The 18,499-nt window shown below is 53.8% G+C and overlaps 1 protein-coding gene across 3 annotated transcripts; it reads right to left on the reverse strand.

Annotated features, from left to right (window-relative positions):
* Positions 1 to 127: 127 nt before the first annotated feature.
* Positions 128 to 15,617, reverse strand: Rhbdf1 (rhomboid 5 homolog 1). 3 transcript variants are annotated; one of them, XM_063226175.1, is made up of 19 exons: positions 15,464 to 15,617; positions 7,282 to 7,422; positions 7,082 to 7,212; positions 6,734 to 6,838; positions 6,037 to 6,250; positions 5,429 to 5,638; positions 5,232 to 5,354; positions 5,002 to 5,159; positions 4,353 to 4,610; positions 4,153 to 4,264; positions 3,961 to 4,035; positions 3,718 to 3,879; positions 2,957 to 3,057; positions 2,751 to 2,814; positions 2,177 to 2,271; positions 1,451 to 1,526; positions 1,281 to 1,381; positions 1,014 to 1,167; positions 128 to 795 (listed from the first exon to the last, which is right to left on the reverse strand). In XM_063226175.1, the coding sequence occupies exons 2-19, from the start codon at positions 7,396 to 7,398 to the stop codon at positions 376 to 378; spliced, it is 2,676 nt and encodes an 891-aa protein (XP_063082245.1). In that variant the 5' UTR covers positions 7,399 to 7,422; positions 15,464 to 15,617; the 3' UTR covers positions 128 to 375. The 3 variants fall into 3 exon arrangements, with proteins under 3 accessions (XP_063082245.1, XP_063082246.1, XP_003478452.1); XM_063226176.1 differs by lacking the exon at positions 15,464 to 15,617 and adding an exon at positions 15,088 to 15,380; XM_003478404.5 differs by lacking the exon at positions 6,734 to 6,838 and having other exon boundaries at positions 15,464 to 15,616.
* Between the last annotated feature and the right edge of the window lie 2,882 nt (positions 15,618 to 18,499).

An 18,499-nucleotide genomic window follows, 5' to 3' on the forward strand; every position in this document is an offset into this window, starting at 1 on the left:
GCCTCTCTTGAGAGGTAAAAGGGCCTGTGGCTGCAGTTGTCCCGGGATACAGGTAGGGGCTGGACCCAGCACCTGCAGGGCCTCCCTCCACTGCCCCAGCTACAAACTAGGAAGAAGACAGCACCAGTCAAGTTAGTGGCAGCTAAAACGCTCCCGGTCCATTTATTGGCCACATGCAGTGGTTGTCAAGGAACTATTTAGAAGGTTATCTTGGGAATTAGTGTAATAAATGCCCAGCAATATAAAGGGTTCAACAAAAATGAACAAGGCACAAGAGGTGTGTGTTCAGAAAATGCATGTCCCCACATAGATAGGCAAGAGTCCTGCATGCCTGTGAGGCTAAGAGTGGTCACAACCGACAGCACCACAGCCAGCTCAGTGGAGCTGAGCATCCAGTTCATACTTCTCACAGAACTTGTCAGTGAAGGGGATGCAGGTGAGGAACTCGCACCATTCACAGCGGACGGGATAGAAGTAGAAGAGGATCACCAGGCCAGCCAGCAGGCCCAGGAAAACTGCCTGGAAGATGATGATTTGGCAGCGTTTGCGATACAGGTCAAACTTGCCAAAGCTGATGTAGGGCAAGAAGGCAAAGGAGAGGAAGAGGCCACTTATGAAGCCTGAGATGTGGGCAAAGTTGTCGATCCAGGGTAACAGTCCGAAGGCGAAGAGGAAGAGCACCACAGCCAACAGCTTGAAGAAGGCACGCCAGGGCCGTGCCAGGATCTGCCAGCTCTGGAAGAGCTCCACGAAGAGGCAGGCCAGGATGCCAAACTGTGAGCCAGCCGGGCCCACCTAGGGGCAGTGGCAGTGACAGTGGTTGTGAGCTTTTCAGGCCAACCCAGCCTCCCTAGGCATGGTTCCATCTTCCCATCCCACCTCCCTCAGCCCAGCGCACACTGGGACTGAGAACAAATGAAGATTGTCCCAGGCTGGGCACTCATGTTCAACACAGAATTTATGCAGGGCCACAGGCATGCATGTAGGGTCCCTACCCAGAGAAGCAGCCTTACCTCCGCCCTGTATGGCAAGAAGATGGCACTGGCCAGGTTGCCAGTGACACCACTCAACAGATAGATGATGGCTATGCGGTGCCAGCCTGCCAGCTTTTCCAGGTCACGCAGAACAGTCATCTGGAAGCAGATGGACACCAGGCAGTGCAGAATCCTGTGGGCAGTAGGGGGTGAGGTTGGAGCACTCAGCAGGGATAATGGCTTACCACCACCAGCCAACCACTCCTGGGGTCCCTGAGACCACCTGCCCAGCCCAGTTTCACTTGCCCAGCGTGCAGGAAGAGGGACAGCCATAGGCGGTAGAACTGGTCAGGCACCTCAGGGTTGAGAAAGGGCAGGAGACCACACACATCATCCATGCAATGCACCTGTGCAGAGTAGCCAGTCAGTACCTGAAAGACTGGGAACAAGGGAAGGGCCATTCCCTCAAAGCTTACCTGTGAGCAGAGTGTGGCTTCCTCATGGAAGTAGCCTCTCATGAAGTCACAGTATTCCCGGGAGGTGATTTCACACCTGGAAGATCAGACCAGGATTTCAGGGTGACACCCTGTATTGGGAGCACTGGGTCCAAGAATAGAGGCATCTGCTCGTACTACCCAGGCCAACATTTCTGACCCGCCCCGTCTCCCACTTAACCTTTGTTGCCCCTTTCTCACTCTGGAAACCCTATAAAAATCTTGGGTTATTTCAAGACTTAGTGTTTTGTTTTGGGTGCCTAATGGGGGTTAAACCCAGAGACACTTTATCATTGAGCTATATCCCTAGCCCTTTGTTGTTTCGATTTTGCCAGATGAAACCAGGGCCTTGCACATGCTAGACAAGCAGTCTACCACTAAGCTAATTATCAGTACTTTGTATTTTGGGTTTTTTTTTTTTTTTTTTTTTTTGGTCTTTTTCGTTTTTTATCGGTACCAGGGATCGAACTCACGACTGCCTGCTTGCAAGGCAGGCGCTTATGCCACTGAGCTAAATCCCCAGCCCCAGTACTTTGTATTTTGAGACAAGTTCTTAATCAGGTTGCCAAGGCTGGTCTCAAGCTTTTGATGACCCTGCTTTGGTCTCCCACGTAGCTAAGATCATAGGTGTGCACCATTACATAAGCTAAAAATGTACAGTCTAGGACAGTGATGTATGCCGAGAGACACCTGCATTTGTACACCTACCTGCCCTTGGTGCCAATGCAGCAAGGCCGGCCTGTTATGACACAGTCCATGTGAGGGTGATTGGTGTGGTTCCCAGCAGTGTTTTTGGTGCAGATCTAGGTCATAAATAGGGATGAGCTAAGTCGCAGCCTCCCCCAGTTCTTGGCCCCACATCCAGTTTGGGATCTGAGGCAGAGATGGGCAGTGTGATAGTAGAAAATGGGTCATCCTTAACTTCAGTGAACTACCACACCCTACATCCTCAGCTGGGCCATCTGACAAGCTGGAAGAATATCGTCTGGCCTCCCAGATCTCTACTTAGATCTCTCCCTATTTGCAAGGAGAGACAGGCCTTACTGGGCAAAGACCAGGGATACAGCATCTAAAAATGGATAGGCCCACAAGGGGAGTCTCTGGCATCACCAATGAGTGGAGTGGGGCCAGGGATATAGCTCAGTAGAGCAGCACTTGCCTGGAAGTACAAGGTCCTGAGTGCAATTCCAAGTACCCACACACACACACAAAAGGTAGGGTGTAGCCTCCTACCCCTTACGGCAAGCATGAACTCCCCAAGAGTCCCTCCACTCTTTCTCACCGGCCACTTGGTGATGTCTTCTGGCCACTCGTGCGGATCCTCAGAAGAGGGCTCATCACACACTCTGCATGAGCCGAGTACACAGTCAGAGCCTGCTCCATCCCTTGGCACTGGTGCCCTCCCACCCAGGCAACAACAAGGGGAGCACCTAAACCCCTCAAGGAGATGTGGGCAAGGCAGGTAAGAGAACAGCCAGCAGGACTGACCTGGGGTCTTGATGGCAGACAGAGCCGAATTGCCTCTTCTGACCAGCAAGGTCTGGGGCGCTGGGATGCCTGGGCCATTTCACCCACACTGCCAGCGTGGACTGCAGGGACACAGGGTGAATTGGTCAGAGGCCTACCCTTGCCCAGTTCAGTCAGAACAGTATGGGGTCTCAAAGTCAGGAGTCAAAGCAAAGACATGGAGCTCCTCCTCTAACTCTACCTCTTCACCCGAGTTTATACTCCTAAAATGCACTCACAGTCAAGAGATTCTGTTACAAGGAGTTCAACAGCATAATTCCTCTTAGTTTAAAAGCAGCCTCTGTGTACTAAATCAGGAAACATGAACTATACACTTCCGTATCAGATGCAATATCAAAAGGCCGTACCACTTTATGTTAACTTTAAAAGGCATGAACACAGACAAGACAGATGCCAAACCAACACCAAATCAAAAAGACAATCATCTAAAGGAAATAGTAGAGAAGAGGGCAGGAGTGATAAAAGTCATGTCAGCCACAGACAAGGCCTACTGTGGCCTAATGTGGCAGGTATGACGCGAAAAGCCAGGGTAGCCAAACATGGTGACGCATGTCTATAATACTAGCATTCAGGAGGCTGAGACGGGGATTGCCTCAAATTCAAGGCCAGCCTGCACTACATAATGAGATGCTATGAGTGAGTAAGTGAGGGAATGAATGAATGCAAGGCAGGGTAAAGTCTGGGAACAATGAAAGCCAAGGGCAGGAGCTGTGCAGACACACCGAGCACTCCTCCTCTGAGGTCTGCACACAGCCTGACTGATCATTGCGCACGCAGCAGGCAGAATGCTTCTCTCGTTCACGGGCAGCACTGATGAAGCTGTGCACCTGCGGGTCCTGGCGCATGCAGGGTGAGAACTTGGCACCCAGGTGAATGAGGGCCTCCTGTGGAGAAGGAGACAGCAGCTGGGGCCCCGGCCCCTGCAACCTAACTGGCCGGGCCCCACCCTCAGCCCCCGCCCTCACCGAGCTGGGGCCGATCCAGAAGTTCTCCTGCTGCACGTACTTGACATTCTCGTAAACGCCACGATTCCTCAACACCTGGAGACACGCCAGGATTAAACCAGGCCAAGAAGGCCTCTTCCTCCCAGAGCGTGGCCTGATGGGGTCCAGGGCCCAGAGCCACTCAGCTGGGCCCGGAAGTGGGTAAGAGCTCACCGAGTCCACGGTCTCATGCTGGGAGAAGCCCACGGGCGCGATGCCATAGATGCACACGGCTAGAATGGTGACGAGTGAGTGCACGAAGGTGAGCCAGTAGGTGAAGAAGGGCCTGCAGGGCGGAGCGTTAGCAAGCGCATCCTCTGCCCATTTGAGCCCTCGCCCAGAAGGCTGTGTCCCAGCCCCAGCCTGGCGCCCACCTGTGGTCATCCATGTCCTCGATTTGGCGCTTGACATAGCTGTCGATGCGCTTGCGGTAGGTGCGGTTGGTGAGGCGCCCCACCATGCCCAGCCCATATGGCCGCTTCTCTCGGGCAAAGAGCTTCCGAACGGGCACAGCGATGCGTTGGCCTCTTCGTGGTCCCGAGGGGGTCACCACCTCCTGTCGAAGCCGTACCTTGGGCTGTGGGGCCCCTGTGCCGCCCTCCTTTTGCTTCCGCCAGCCACGCTCCAGAGGCCTATGGGGAGCCAATATGTTTACCACTGCCCCCCATCCCTATGGTCTGCCCCTAGGAGCAGAACACTGCTCAGTCTCTGTCCGGCCTCAGCTGTCAACATGGGGCAGGCCTCTTCCTTACCAATAAAAGAGCAATGTGGCAACCTTTCTGAGACCCACAGGAGGTTCTATACCTCAGCCATAAAGACCAAGTCATGTTCCTCCTCCCTGCTGGAGTGGTCCACCATGGGCTTTGGCATTTCACAAAATGCAGTAGAGACTAGCCCTGGATTCCCAGTCCACTGGGAAATTTGTTCTGTGGCAAATGCCAGAGCATCATTCCCTAAGGATCAACAGCTCCTAGTAATGCAAAGTTCCTCCCTGTTGACCCCTCGCCTGCCTGCTGCACTCACAGCATCAAGTGGCTTCGCTCTAGCTCGCTGCGGTCCAGCGCTCCACCCGTGAGGTCAGGCTGCTCAGCAGCTTTCTCCCAGTCCTTGAGCGCTGCCTCTGATGGGGACTCAAACACCTCATCCGGGTACGTGGACAGCTCCTCGTGGAGGATACCTTCCTGAGCAAACATGTGAGGTCAGGATAGATACAGAGATAGAGGAGAAGGGGTGATGCCTCAGGCTCTTCTTACCCGGGCAAAGAAGGATGTGTCCAGCTCATCAGGGAAGTCCACCGTGTCCTCCTCCAGGAAGCTAGCAGGAGTAAAGCTTCGGCGCTGTACCCGGCGCAATGTGCCATCCTTAATAGAGCGACCCTACCAGCAAGGAGATAATCTTGGGATCTGGCAGCTGACTTGGCCCCACCCTCACCCATGGCCCCCACACCCACCTTCACTAGTGCTGCAGCTGCCCGGAAGCTCATCTTGGCCACAGACTCACGCTTGCGTCTCCGAGGGAGCCGATTAAAACCTGAGCGGGAGCTAGAGAAGGAGCAGAGGGAGGCAGCACCTGGCGTGACAGGAGTGTGCGGAGCACTCAGGCCATCAGCAGTGTCATCTGCCATGCGGAAGGCCCGGCCTCGGGCAAGAGGGTCTATGATCTGGCAGAGGCAAGGAGATGCTAGTCAGGGCTGGGAATGTGCCATAGAAGCCCCTAGCCCAGCCAGACCCATAAATGCTTCACAGGGAATTTAGAAGCTGCCTTCTCCTTCTTTGCAGGCCCTGGACAACTACATTGGCGTCACCCCAACCCATAGCATCTACAGGGTTCCCTCTCCATCAGGAGGATCTCCTATCTAAAAGATGGCCCAAGGGCAATATCAGGACTCAGCCTCCCCCGTCACCATGGTCCCTCTTCTCAGATTATCTTAGGTGCCTTCCTGGAGTATCTGACTGCCTTCCCAAACGTGAGCCCTTGAGGAGAGTCCTCTGCTCTGGTTCATGTTCCCAGTCCCATCCCAGAAGGCTCTGCGAGCCAACAACAGCAAGAGCAGCGCACCTTCTGCATGCCCAGCTGGCACGGCCCCACATAGAGTGGAGGTGGTGTCTCAGTACTGGTCAGAGACACATTGTCCTGGCTGGGTAGATCCAGTTCCCGGATGACCTGAGGCTTCAGTTTCCCATATCGCTGGCTGCAGTGACGGATGCTTTTGCGTTGCCACTTCTGGGTACTGTCACTGTCTTTGCTTACTCCGAACCAATCAGCTGTCCCCCTGACATGGAAGGGACTCAGTATGGGGTAGATGTGGATACCTCTCAAGGCAGAGGTCTCCTAGAGCAACCTCCCAGCCAGCATGCTTTGTCCAGGCCTCCAGCGGCTGGGATCTGGATTGGTACAATCTAATTACGAGGACAAGTGGATTTCAGCTCCAGCCTCCCAATATAGTAAACCAACTCCAGTTCCCACTGGAGCACAGATTCAGGCCTCACCCAGGCAGGCCACACTTAGGTCCCCACCCTACCCCAGAGTTGGAGGGAGAGCCTGGCTCCAGGCCATGCCTGCAACCCAGGACACTATAGAACTCAAGTGCCACAGAGGCAGGCACATACCACAACCCTAGGACATGCAGAGGAACATTGCCAGCACCTGCCCTGAGTGGACCCCAGGAAATGCCAACCACTATGGCAGCTCCAAAAGGACACAAGACATGCACACACTAAAAAACACCAACACACTCATGACCTGCCTGTGGTACCTGAGCAGGGACCAAGAGAGAGACTGGCGCTGTGGGGAGGCCCTGCGGGCAGCCCGGGGACCTGGGAGGGGCAGAGTATGAACCTGCCCAAAGTGTACCTGTCGGCTGTGAGGGGCCAGAGTGTTAGAGTGGGGGGAGACAAAAAGAAGGGTGAAGTGAGAGCAGTCAGGGCCCAAAATAGGAGGCCAGGGTAGTATGGAGACCCAGATATAAGAGTGACCTGAAATAAAAGGGGCCCCTGCCCCATTCCCAACTCCAATACCCAAAAGGGGACCTGTTTGATGCCTCTCCCTGCCCCCTGCACAAGCTTTTGTCCCATCCTGCAGAATAACCAGGGCAATGCAGTACCTGCGGATAGTCTGTGTGATGGACGTCTGTCGCTGCAGCACAGGCCGCCGGGACTCATGGTAGGGTGAAGGCACGTGGGCTGTTTCAGCTGGCATGCTCACACTTCGCAGGAAAGCCTGGCGTCTTAAGGGCTAGACAATAGGGTCATGGTAAGGCACTGCATGGGGCACACTTACCGCCCCTGCTGGCCAGGGTCCTACCTGCAGGAAGCCAGGTTCCTCTGCTGCTGGGGGCACCACAGCTGGGATGTCCAGCTTTAACCAGGGTGGCTTCTTGCGCTGCAGACTGCTTGTACTGTCCCTGCGGGCCTCATTCATGGTTCCAGGTAGAGTACGGCAGGCCTGGGGATGTGAGGCACCATTCAATAATGACAATGGTGACAGATCCCTGAAGACTCTATGCAGACCAATGAAGCAGCGATAAACCCAACAGTGGTGCTCACAGCTGTTGTGTCAGACCACTGCCATGTGCCTTACACTGACATGCTCTGTGCTTGCCTTATTCCTCCTCACAGACAGATCCTCAGACAAGATGAATCCTTGGGACAACACTGGGCGCACCTACTATGAGCGAGAAAATCCCCAGAGAAGCATGTGAAAAACCCTGCCTTCCCCATCAGGCATGCACATCTGTAACCCTAGCACTCAGGAGGTTGAGGCAGGAGGATTGCTACCAGTTAAAGGCCAGCCTGGGCTATACAGCAAGACCCTTCCTCCCCAAAAATCTCTGCCCTCCTGGGGCTCAGATTCTAAATAACAATAATCCTATAAATAAATGAAACAGCTCATTAAATCTGCATTAAAAGATGCTAAGTATGGCCAAGCACAGTGGCACATGCCTGTAACCCCAGTATTCAGGAGGCTGAGGCAGGAGGATTGCCTCAGGTTTGAGGCCAGAATGAGCTACACAGTGAGTTCAAGGCCAGCCTGGACTACACACCAAGACCCTGTCTCAAAAAAATAAAAAAGATGCTAAGCATGAAAAATAACAGCAAACTGCAGCTGTTTGGCATGGGCAGTGAAATCTCCCTGTGATATGACAGCCAAACAAAGTCTGAAAGGTGGGAGGACAGAGCACAACCAGACTGTGGGGCATGCACACCCAGGGCCAGCATATGCAAGGTCTGCATGAATGCCAACTCCAGCCTATCTGACAACAGACCTCACTGTCCTAATCACCATGACTTCCACTCCACAGGCAAAGGCCCACTAAAAATACAACAGCCTGTACAGGGTGTGTGGCCAGGTCATTGCACACAGGAGTTGCCACTGTCCGAGAAAGAAATAGCCTTTCAGGATGGCAGAGCAACACTTGGGACAGTCTCCCTTTGGGCAAAGGAAAACCACATGGGAGCAGAAACCTTGATGGCCACCAGGTGGCGTCTTATGCCTAGAAAGGGGAGTGAGAAGCTGGATACTGGCAGGTGCTGCATACCTTGTAGCATCTGAGCGTCTGAAACAAAGTATCTGCCAGGATGGCACTGGAAAGGATCCAGCATAGAGCATCCAGAATTCAATCTGGGCTATCACTGCCTTGTCATGATTCTGAGGGAAGTCCTGGCCTCCTGAGAACTCTTTTTCCCCCTTGCAAATAGCAGCCACTGCAGATCTGTACACCTTTCCCTAAGGGCCACAGGATTTGGAAGGTGGACACCCAAGAAGGTTCCTTGAGCACAACAAGAACACAGATGAGAGTGGGGCTTCCTGAAGTAATACTTGAAGGGCAGAAAATCCAAAATTCCTCAACTACCTCAAAAAGTGCAGCTCCAACAGGATCTGAGCAGCAGCATTGAAAACCCCCCACCCCCACGCCGTGCCTTCAGAAATGGCCTCACTTAGGAGTTTCCCTCTCAGTTGCTTGGGACAGAGATGCCCCACCCACACTGGATAAATAGGGAGACTGAGGCCTAGAGAACAGAGGCTTACCTTGCTCAAGGTCACACATTCAGAGTTGTAACCTAGGAAAAGGCCCAGGATGCTGCTCAGAGCTTCTTTATCAACCAGCAAACAACCAAAATAGTGCATGTAGCTCCTATGGGCCTTATACTGACTGGGAAAAGACTGACACTACTGATGACCACAACTCCTAATGGTTTCATATCAACCAGAGGCAGTCCTAGAACAATGCTCACAGCAATTGCTGCCCTACACTAACCACTACAGAAGAGACAGGGGAAGAGTCCTTCAGGGGTGCCAACTCCTGCCTCTCACCCTCACATTCCAACCCCTTCTCCAAGCTTTGGGTCCCAGGTAGCAGCTATGATCCAGAGCGTGGATGGGCTGCCTAAACCTGCTGCTCAGGGGTCTTTCTAAAGGTTGAGTTCCTCTCCTCTGCCTTCATCTGGCCTCATGTCAGTAACGTGAGATGAGGGCAGCCTTTGTCTCCACACTGTTGGGCCCCCTGTCCATTCTGAGCCTCAGTGTTCAGGGGGAGAATGACAGTGGCTGAAATGAACACATCCTATTGGGAAACAGACGAGGCAAGGTTTCTCCAGATCTGAACTAGTCCAGCCCAAACATGGAGGTCATGTGTCACCTGGTTCCACCTGGAACCCGCTTCATGGATCACATAGGTTGTAGTAAGGTCACCTGGCCATCTGAGCCTCAAACATCAATGGCAGAATCTGAGACAGTATCAGGTGTATTGGAAGGTAGGATGGCCTCAGGGTGGGGAACCCTCAACCTGCAGAGCTGTGATGCATCCTTTCAGCCAGACAGGTTGAACCTGTAGGCAAGGACCTAAATGGTCTGCTCCCCAAGGCTATGTTGAGTCCCAGGGGGTCAAACGGGTAAGAAGCTAGACACCAGACAAGATAAACACCCTAGTATTTCAGGCAGGGAAAGCTAACTGTCTTCAGTTCATTCTGAGGGGCCACACTGGCCCTGCCACCCAACAGCCACATGCCTTTACTACTTGAACTTGCCTCCAGGAAAATTCCATGTTGCTAGTGAGACTGTGTATGGAGCCCAGAGAGGAGCACAGCTAAAAGTGGAGGCGGGGGTGGGGCTGGGACTGGGGGAATCTATAATGTGCCATGAGCTGGCCTCTTCAGGAACTTGCCCTACTATGCCTATGTAGCATCCAGCTGGTACCTTACCAAGAGGGCAAGTGACATTTTTCTTTTTCTTACTTATTTTTTTTTTTTGAGATACAGTTTTGCTATATAGGTAGAGCTAGCCTTGAACTCACTATATAAACCAGACTGGCCTCAAATTATTGGCTATCCTCCTCACTTAGCCTTCCAAGTACTGGGATTATACCGTGAGCCACCACACCCGGCAATAACCTTTGCCAAGTGATTCACACATGTACTCATGATGCTCCGGTTGCCCCCACTCACTGCCCCCAGAGCCTGTCCTAAATTTTGGCTCCCTCCCATTCAGGGCCCCGTACATTCATTCTGCCCAACCTTGGGTGTGTTTCAGGACCTCCAACTTCAGCGTGGATGAGGGGGCTCTCTTTTCTGCCTTCCTACCTCCACCTGACACCCCTGGCCTGGATGCCTCACTCCATCCATGTAGCAAGGCAAAGGCTACATGGAACACATTCACACACATGTGGTCCTCTATCTTGCCACTGCAGGCCCACAGTACCCAGGAGGGGCTGGCTCTAGAACTACCACTGGGTAAACACTGGGGCCTGTAAAGTTCAGGCTAGCGGGGCCTGTCACCAGGATCTGGGGAATGACAGACTCCTGAAGGAGATGAGCCCTCAGGTGGGTCATACAGGACGAGCTGACTGGCATGAGCAAGCAAGAGTGGGGACAGCACAAGCTGAGAGGAGACAGGGTTGTTGTGCCAGTGTGCACAGCCCCTGATGCCGCCAGCAGCAGGCTTCGGGACAAAGCAGAGCTGCTCCAGTCAGACAGGCCCCACCCCTGCCTGAATATCCAGTCTCCTGGGGTAGCGGCAGTAGGGTACAAGAGAACCCACATAGCTCTAGGTCTGGCAGGTGGGGAGAAGACACCCATCCGGTCCTTGGTGCTGTGTCCTGCCATGTGCCTGGTTCCTCATCTGGGCCTCAAGTGAATGGGATTTACAAAGCATGGGGGAGGAACAGGCCCAGGCCAGATGAAGTCCAGGCCAAGAAGCACACACTGCCAGCCCACAGTGGCTCAATGTGCAGCCTCCCCCAGGCACACAGTGGGCTCTTGTTCCCAGACAGACCCCAGGGACTCTCCTCTCTGTTGGCCCCTCAGTAAGGGGGGAACTGCAGCCCACGAGGGCCTGACTGCCCAGGGTCACAGCATGAGTCACTCAGCAACATCAGGAGACGCCCAAACTGGCTTCTGGAACAAAGTGGGAAGTACTGAGGATCAATGCTAATGGCGCAACTGAGTCAAGTCAGGTCACAGAACAGTGGCCTAATGGGCACCACAAGAACAGGCCAAGTCTGGGGTGCAGCTGAGGATCAAGGAGGGCTAGGGAGCCACAGCGGGTGTGCATACTGAAGTCCACTCTAGCTGCCCATGGAGACTGATATGGAGGGCTGGAGTGGCTATCTGCAGCTGTGTAGGCAGAGACTAGGTGGGGACAGAAGAGTCCTGCTGACATAGGTCTCTGCTATAGAATAACTGGGCGTCCTCCACAGTAGCCCAAGCATGGGTGCAGGAAGAACCGAAACATGGGAAAGCCGAGGCCAGGGCACTACACACCACCTACAACCCTGAACAATCACCAGTGCTCCCATCCGAAAATCATGGGTCATGGTAGGGCCTGGCACACAGTAGATGCTCAGTAAGGGGCAGTTGAATCAACAGCAGAAAGGCTGATGCAGCCTGCAGGAGTAAGAAGAGAACAGACAAAGCTGTAGGGGAGAGCTGACAGCTTGAGAGGGCCAGCCATGGAGAAACCAGAAGGATTGCCCCCTTTTGTTTTGCTGACTTTGGGAAGGTGCTATGGACAAGGTGACCATGGCCAGCATGAAAGCACATGCTCAGGAGTGAGCAGCAACCATCTGGACACATTCACAGGTAACTGGAGGCAGAACAGAACAGCCCCAGAACCAGAACCAAGCCCAGGCCATGCTCTCTTCAAGGGAATCACCCACTACCAGCTGGAGTGGGTCAGCTGGAGAACAGGGCCCAGTCTGGAATCCACTTAGCTCACCCACACCCAGCCCCAGAAGAGCTGGTTTCTCCTGCACTTCCCCTTGCACCTTGGACTCTGCCTCCTCTTTGATCCCTATTCTGATGCCAGGCCCCAGTGAATCTCTTGGGAAAGGGGATTCCTCCCTCACCCCTACCTGCAGCCCAGATCCCATTCCTCCACCACATGCTATAACCCAGCATTGTGAAATGGAACTTTAAAAGTTTGATTATCTTTTTTTAAGAGATAAGCAACTTCTCCATACTTTCTCCCACGGACCAAGCCCTCAGCCTGAAAGAAGTGACAGGATAAGCAGTACCCGCAGGAGGCCAGAGCCCAGGTTTCTTTCCACAACAGGAATGAATCAAAGATGGCTGGAGGTGATAAGCAAGTGTGGAATCTGCGTTATCTCTTCCCTCTCCTGCTGAAGATGGCAGGAATTAACAAAGCAGTGGGAAGATCTCTCTGCACTCCTCCTCCCTTCTGTTCCTCACTACAAAGGGCCCTTACCCACCTGTACACAGTGAGATCATGATTTGAAGCAAAAGGGTCCCTCCATCTCCTCCGACAAACTTTGAATTAATCCTTTTTTCCTTTTTACCAAGATATATGGCTCCTTGCCAGACAGTGGCTAGTGACAACACTATGTGTGGCAGAGAGAGAGTTGCCTGGCCTCTCTGTGCTTCTCTGCTTCATCTGCAAATGGCATCATGTTGAGAATATGCACTGGGCCTTTTGCAAACTACAAGATGCTTTCTGACTCTCAGTGACCCCTCCACTTTTCTGTAGAATAAACAAGTTTCAATGTGGAGAAGGACAAGCCTGTGACCAAATCACTGACCTGCACAGCACACTCCCCTTATTGCCAGGATAACACACTACCTTCTTAAATCACCCATCATTTGCCACCATGCAAGACAGGCATGCTGAGGGGCTTCCTGCTACAGGCAGTCTACCAAGAAAGTGGCCCCAGGCCCGGAAAGAGGCAGGAATTCCTGGTGACAGTGTAGGTGGAGACCTAACTGAGAGGAAGGTACACAAAAAGGGGCCAGTCCTAGGGAGTGCTCCCTCCCTCTCCATTCAGCCAGCACAAGTGGCCAGGAATCACTGATGGCCACAGTCAAAGTCTCTGAACTGACTGGGACTGACATGACAGATACACCTGGGGTAAAAGAGGCCCCAAAGCACAGAACACAGGACCTGTTTAGACTACCCAGTCTGACAGGTGGGCGCCAGCAAAGACTTAGCTGTACTAGATCATATGTGATCTGCCTGAAAAACTGGACACTTCTGGTTCCAGTCTGGGATCCAGCCAGGTCTGAAGAGTTGAAGTGCTAACTGACGGGGGGCAGGGCCCAACACCTGGGCAAAAGAAAAATGAGCAGCCTGGTCACCAACCAGCGTTCCCAGAAGTGCTTCTGACTGACTGCGCACATATGCACTCTAGTGCTCGGTAACTGGCAGCTGCTCCCAGGGCCCCAGAAGCGGGATAAAAGTGCATAATCTCCTGGAGGGGAAACTAATTCAGTAAAATGTCTTCTGTCATCAGGAGACTGGAACCCCTAGCATGATACCTGATCTGGAATAACCCTATCTATCTGCCACCACCTCAGGGAGGGTCTTTTGTGTATACCTTGTAGAGAAGAAAACTAAGGCTCAGACAGGTCACTATCTAAGGTCACAGAGCCTCCAAGGGAGTTGCCCTGGGATACTGCAGCAGAGCTTAGCCCTGGGGCAGTAGAGAGCTGTCAGGTCCCTCTGGGCCACACCAGGGACATCTCAGTAGAGGAAGGTACACCATAACCCCTCAACAAAGCCAACCCAGAAAACAAGCAGAAAGAAGCCAAGGGGTCAGGTTCTGAGGCAGAAAGTCTCTCCTGTCTCAGGCACTGAGATGGGGAACTGGAGCCCATGTGAGTAAGGTTTTATACTCCAAGAGGGGGCTGAAAGCCCACAGGAACAACTGGGGATGCCCTGTGCTACAGCCACAGCAGCAAAGATACAAAACCCTTGCTAGCCCCTAAAGGGTAAGATGCCCTTAAATCCAGAGTCCCCAGAAGGGTCAGCTCAAGTGGTGGGGTGGGCAGTATCCTCCATTTAACTCCACACCCCTCATCAGCACGTGCAGTGGGAGGCAGCCCAGCCCACCGAGGCTGCATGGAGCAGCGCCTGGGAAGGGGCCTGAGGACTAGTGCCTCTACACTGAGCCAACACACTTGCCCCTGCCCTATTGGCAGGGAAAAGACCCAGAATTACATTGGCAGCAGGGGCTCAGCCTCAGGAACCCCTTGAGCCACAGTCAGCTGCTGATCCCAACCTCCTCCTAACCTTAGGGTGGGGACTAAGGGGCTAGGGCTGGGGCTGGGGCTGGGACTGGGGCTGGTTCCTTGGAGGTGGGGAGAACCCAGCCCGGGACTGCCCGGGCTTCTAGCTGGGCTAAACCTGAAAAGCCAGTTTCATCCTAGAATCTTCTCCAGGCTCCAACAGGAAGTGGGAGGGGGGGGAGTTTCCATGCACAGGACCATCTGGATTTAAGGGCAGGCCTTGGAAGGGGGAACCCCTGCCCATTCCCCACCGGGCAAGACAGGCAGCGGGCCTACCACCATCCCTGAGCACTTCGGGTCCGCTGTCACCAGCCCCAGCACCCCCAGGGGAGGGGCGCTGCTTCAAGGCAACAGGCAGTGGCCCCAGGCTCAGCCCCAACCAGCCCTCCTGGCCCCCAGGCAGGGTGGGGTCTCTGTCTTTGGAAGTAGCTCGCAGTCCGCCCGCACTTTCAGTGTTTACGGACCGCACGGGCGCCAGGGAGGGGAGGGTCGGGCCCCCAGCCCACAGCTGCTGCTGTTACTCCATCTCCGCGAGGACGCCGCACGTAGGGACCCGGGCCATCCCGCCCTCCCTTGGGGCTGGAGTTGAGCACACCTCCTGCAGGGTGGCCGGGTAGGAAGGAGCAGAGAGGCCGCGCGGAAGGCTGGGCCGCCGGACTCGGAGCCCTGGGGCTCCGGACCCTCCAGAGCTGGGCCGTCCGCGGTCAGGCCGCCGGGACTTGTTAATCTGGCCACAGGCTATTTTTGCGGTGCGCAGAGTCTGGAATCCGGGCTGGGCCGCCAGGGCGGGCGCCCCGGGAAACTCCGCGAAGGGAAGTCCGGCGTCCAGAGTGGGTTCATGCCTGGATCCGGATCCGGAACCGGATCCGAATCAGGACCTGGCCCGGCTGGGAGAAGGGCGCACGGCCGCGCTCGGCGGTGGGAGCTCCCGAACCGCACGGCCCGGAGCCCCGCGCCCGACCGCCACTCACCGCCGCCGCCGCCGAGCAGGGGGTCCTGGACGTCCACAGGAGCTGCCGCCGCTGGCCGGGAGGGCGCCCAGGCCGAGCCGCCGCCCGCCCGCCCGGGAATGCCAAGGGGCGAGGGGCGTGCGCCGGGGGCGGGCCCGGCAGGAGGGGCGGCCGCCTGACTCAGGGCTCAGGAATGTGCGCCGCCCGCCGCGGCGCCTCCTCCGGGAAGGCCGCTGGCCTTGCTCTTCCCTGGTTCCGCTTGCGAGACACCTGTGGCCCGGTTTGGACTGACCTGGGGGAACCTAGTGGTCAGCTTTGGTCCTGGCTCCTCAGCTTCTCCCCAGCTCCAGACCGAGTCCCGACCTCGTCCTGCCTCAACTGTGCCTGAGCTGAGAGGGAGAAGAAACCCAGAACTCCTAAAAACTAGTCCACACTCAGGCATGGTAACCCAGACCTGTAATTCCTACAGTCTGGGAAGCTGAAGCAGGAGGATCACAAATCTGAACCCTGCCTGAGCAATTTAGCAACTTACTGAGACCGTTTCAAAATAGTAAAGGACTGGGGACATAACTCAGTGCAGAGTGCCTGGGTTCAATTCCCCAGTAGCTGTGAAAACAAAACCTCATAGAGTGAGCCCCGGCCTGGGCATATGGTTTAGTAGTAGAGCACTTACCTAGCACACACCCAGTCTGGGGTCCAATCCCCAAGACCGACAAAAAAAGGCCAAGTGTAACAAACCATTTATCCTACTCTTACCAAGTCCCCCGCTCTGCTCACCTTACATACACATAATCATTTGCTTGCACACTCACATGCTCACACTGTTTACACAGACTCACCCACCTACTTGCACACGCACTTTCTTTTGGGCAGGGAGTTTGGGCTCACTTTGTAGCCCAGGCTGGTTTCAAGCTTGCAATAATCCTCCTGCCTCAGACTCCCAAGTGCTGGGATTACAGGAGTGCACCACTACAGGTTTGGGTATACATCTTCTTGGGTACATTCATGCCAATTGTACTTTTACACTTGTAGACACTCATTAATGTGTTTACACACTGATACATTTACATCAAAGCAGTTACCCCTTCCCTAGACTCCCTACCCCTACTCCCCAGGCTGCACAGTCCTCCTGAGCTCACCAAGCAGAGTGGCAGCACTGTTCCTTGTGTCCACTGGGCTTGTTGGCTTGTTCCTATGGCTCAGTGTCCCCACCAGTACCGCGTTGGGAGGCTCATCTCTGCTGAGTTGGATACAAATGGCCCATCTACTTTCAGCTGAGGCTGCTTTTAGGAATTTTCTAGCATCTTCTCCCCTGACAATAGGTACAGACATCGGGTACAGGCAGGGCTGTCCACCAGTTGTCATAGGGGTGGAGATAAGAACCACTAGGGGGTCTTCTCATCAGCTGCTCAGGCCTCAGAGGGTCTACAGCTCCTCGGGTGCTGGGCAGCTCTCCTCATCCAGCTCCGTGGCCCTCCATCAGCCTGTGCAATGAGAGGCAGCCCTGTAGGGAATCTGGTGGATCTACACTGGTTACAAGGCCACTGCCCCCAAACCACATTCTCAGAGACCAGGTAGTATCAATCCTTGGAATTGAGTTACTAACACAAAAAGTCAGCAAGCAGCATCCAGTGCCTGATTACAGACCATGTCTTGAAAATAAAGTTCACCTCGGGGATTTAGCTCAGTGACCTAAGTGCCTGCCTGGCAAGCACAAGGTTGTGAGTTCAATCCCCGGCAAAAAAAAAAAAAGAAAAAAAGAATAAAAAAAGTTCACAACTTGAACTAAAAGTGCACATAGTGGACCAAACAATATAGCTCAGCAGCATAATATCCGCCTGGCAAGCATGAGGTCATGAGTTCAATACCTGGTACCAAAAAAGAAAATAAAAGTGAACATAGTGGTAGGACCAAGAGCCTGGGCAATGCTCCTCTGTCTGTATTTTCTTTCTTTCTTTTTTTTTTTTTTTTAATCGGTACTGGGGATCGAACTCATGACTGCCTGCTTGTAAGGCAAGTGCTTATGCTGCTGAGCTAAATCCCCAGCCCCTGTCTGTATTTTCAACCATACCACAGGACAGGATGGCGTGGACACAAGCAGCAACAACACAATTCTCATATGGAGGGAGACCCTAGAAGCTTGGAACAAGATAGAGTAAATTCCTTCACTGTGATGACTACTGCTGGGGCATCAGGGACAGAAGCAAAAGGGAAGCTGCCCAAAAGGTGCAGATGTTCAGGGCTCCTAAAGCCCACACACACACACACACACACACACACACACACACACACCCTTTCTTTGCCAGACCCAGGGACCAAACAGTCTCCATACCTAGCATGCTTGACTTTGTCCCCAAACTGTGCCATGGCTAGGCATCTGGTATCTGCAGGTTCCCTTCTGCAGTGGACACTATAGGACACCACCCAGATTCACTCCTCGATCCAGAGATTCACCTACAGCAGCCAGGAGACATATTGACCTAGGAGTCCCCTCTAATAGAAGAGAATCCTCCAGAGAAGGTGTTCACATCCAAGTAGACAGCTTCCCTCTGTGTTCATACCTTTAGGGCTCTCTTGGCTCCCAAGCTAGGGGGGATCTAAAACATATCTTCTGGCAAACCTACTCTTGTGCCCCTCACCAGTATGGCTACTTGCAGGTAGATTCCCATCCCAGTGTCTGTGTCTATGAATCCTTAGGCTTAGCCTATCCTGGCCTCCTGAGAAGGACAGTGTAAGCAGAGGGCAGACATATTTGTATTCAGGCCTATACCAAGTCCCCCTATACCAAGCCTATACCAGGCCTATACCAAGTCCACATGGCCTCATGTCTGCTCTACTGTCCTACATTCTGTGGAGCCCTTCTGTGGAATACAGCCCCCAGCTCTCTTTCACTTGCCCTGAAAAAGTGAGAATCAGATTCAATTGCTTAGCATACCTGGAGCTGGTATATAGGTGTCTGAGGATGAAAATGTCCTGTCTACCCCAGGTCTACTCCAGGACATGATGGGGTGGAGCCCTGACCAGTAAGAGAAGTCCTGACAGCTACCTTGGAATTCT

The sequence above is a fragment of the Cavia porcellus genome, unplaced genomic scaffold (assembly GCF_034190915.1).
Source record: "Cavia porcellus strain 051 isolate PalLab524CR breed Dunkin Hartley unplaced genomic scaffold, mCavPor4.1 scaffold_16, whole genome shotgun sequence".
NCBI classification, from domain to species: domain Eukaryota; kingdom Metazoa; phylum Chordata; class Mammalia; order Rodentia; family Caviidae; genus Cavia; species Cavia porcellus.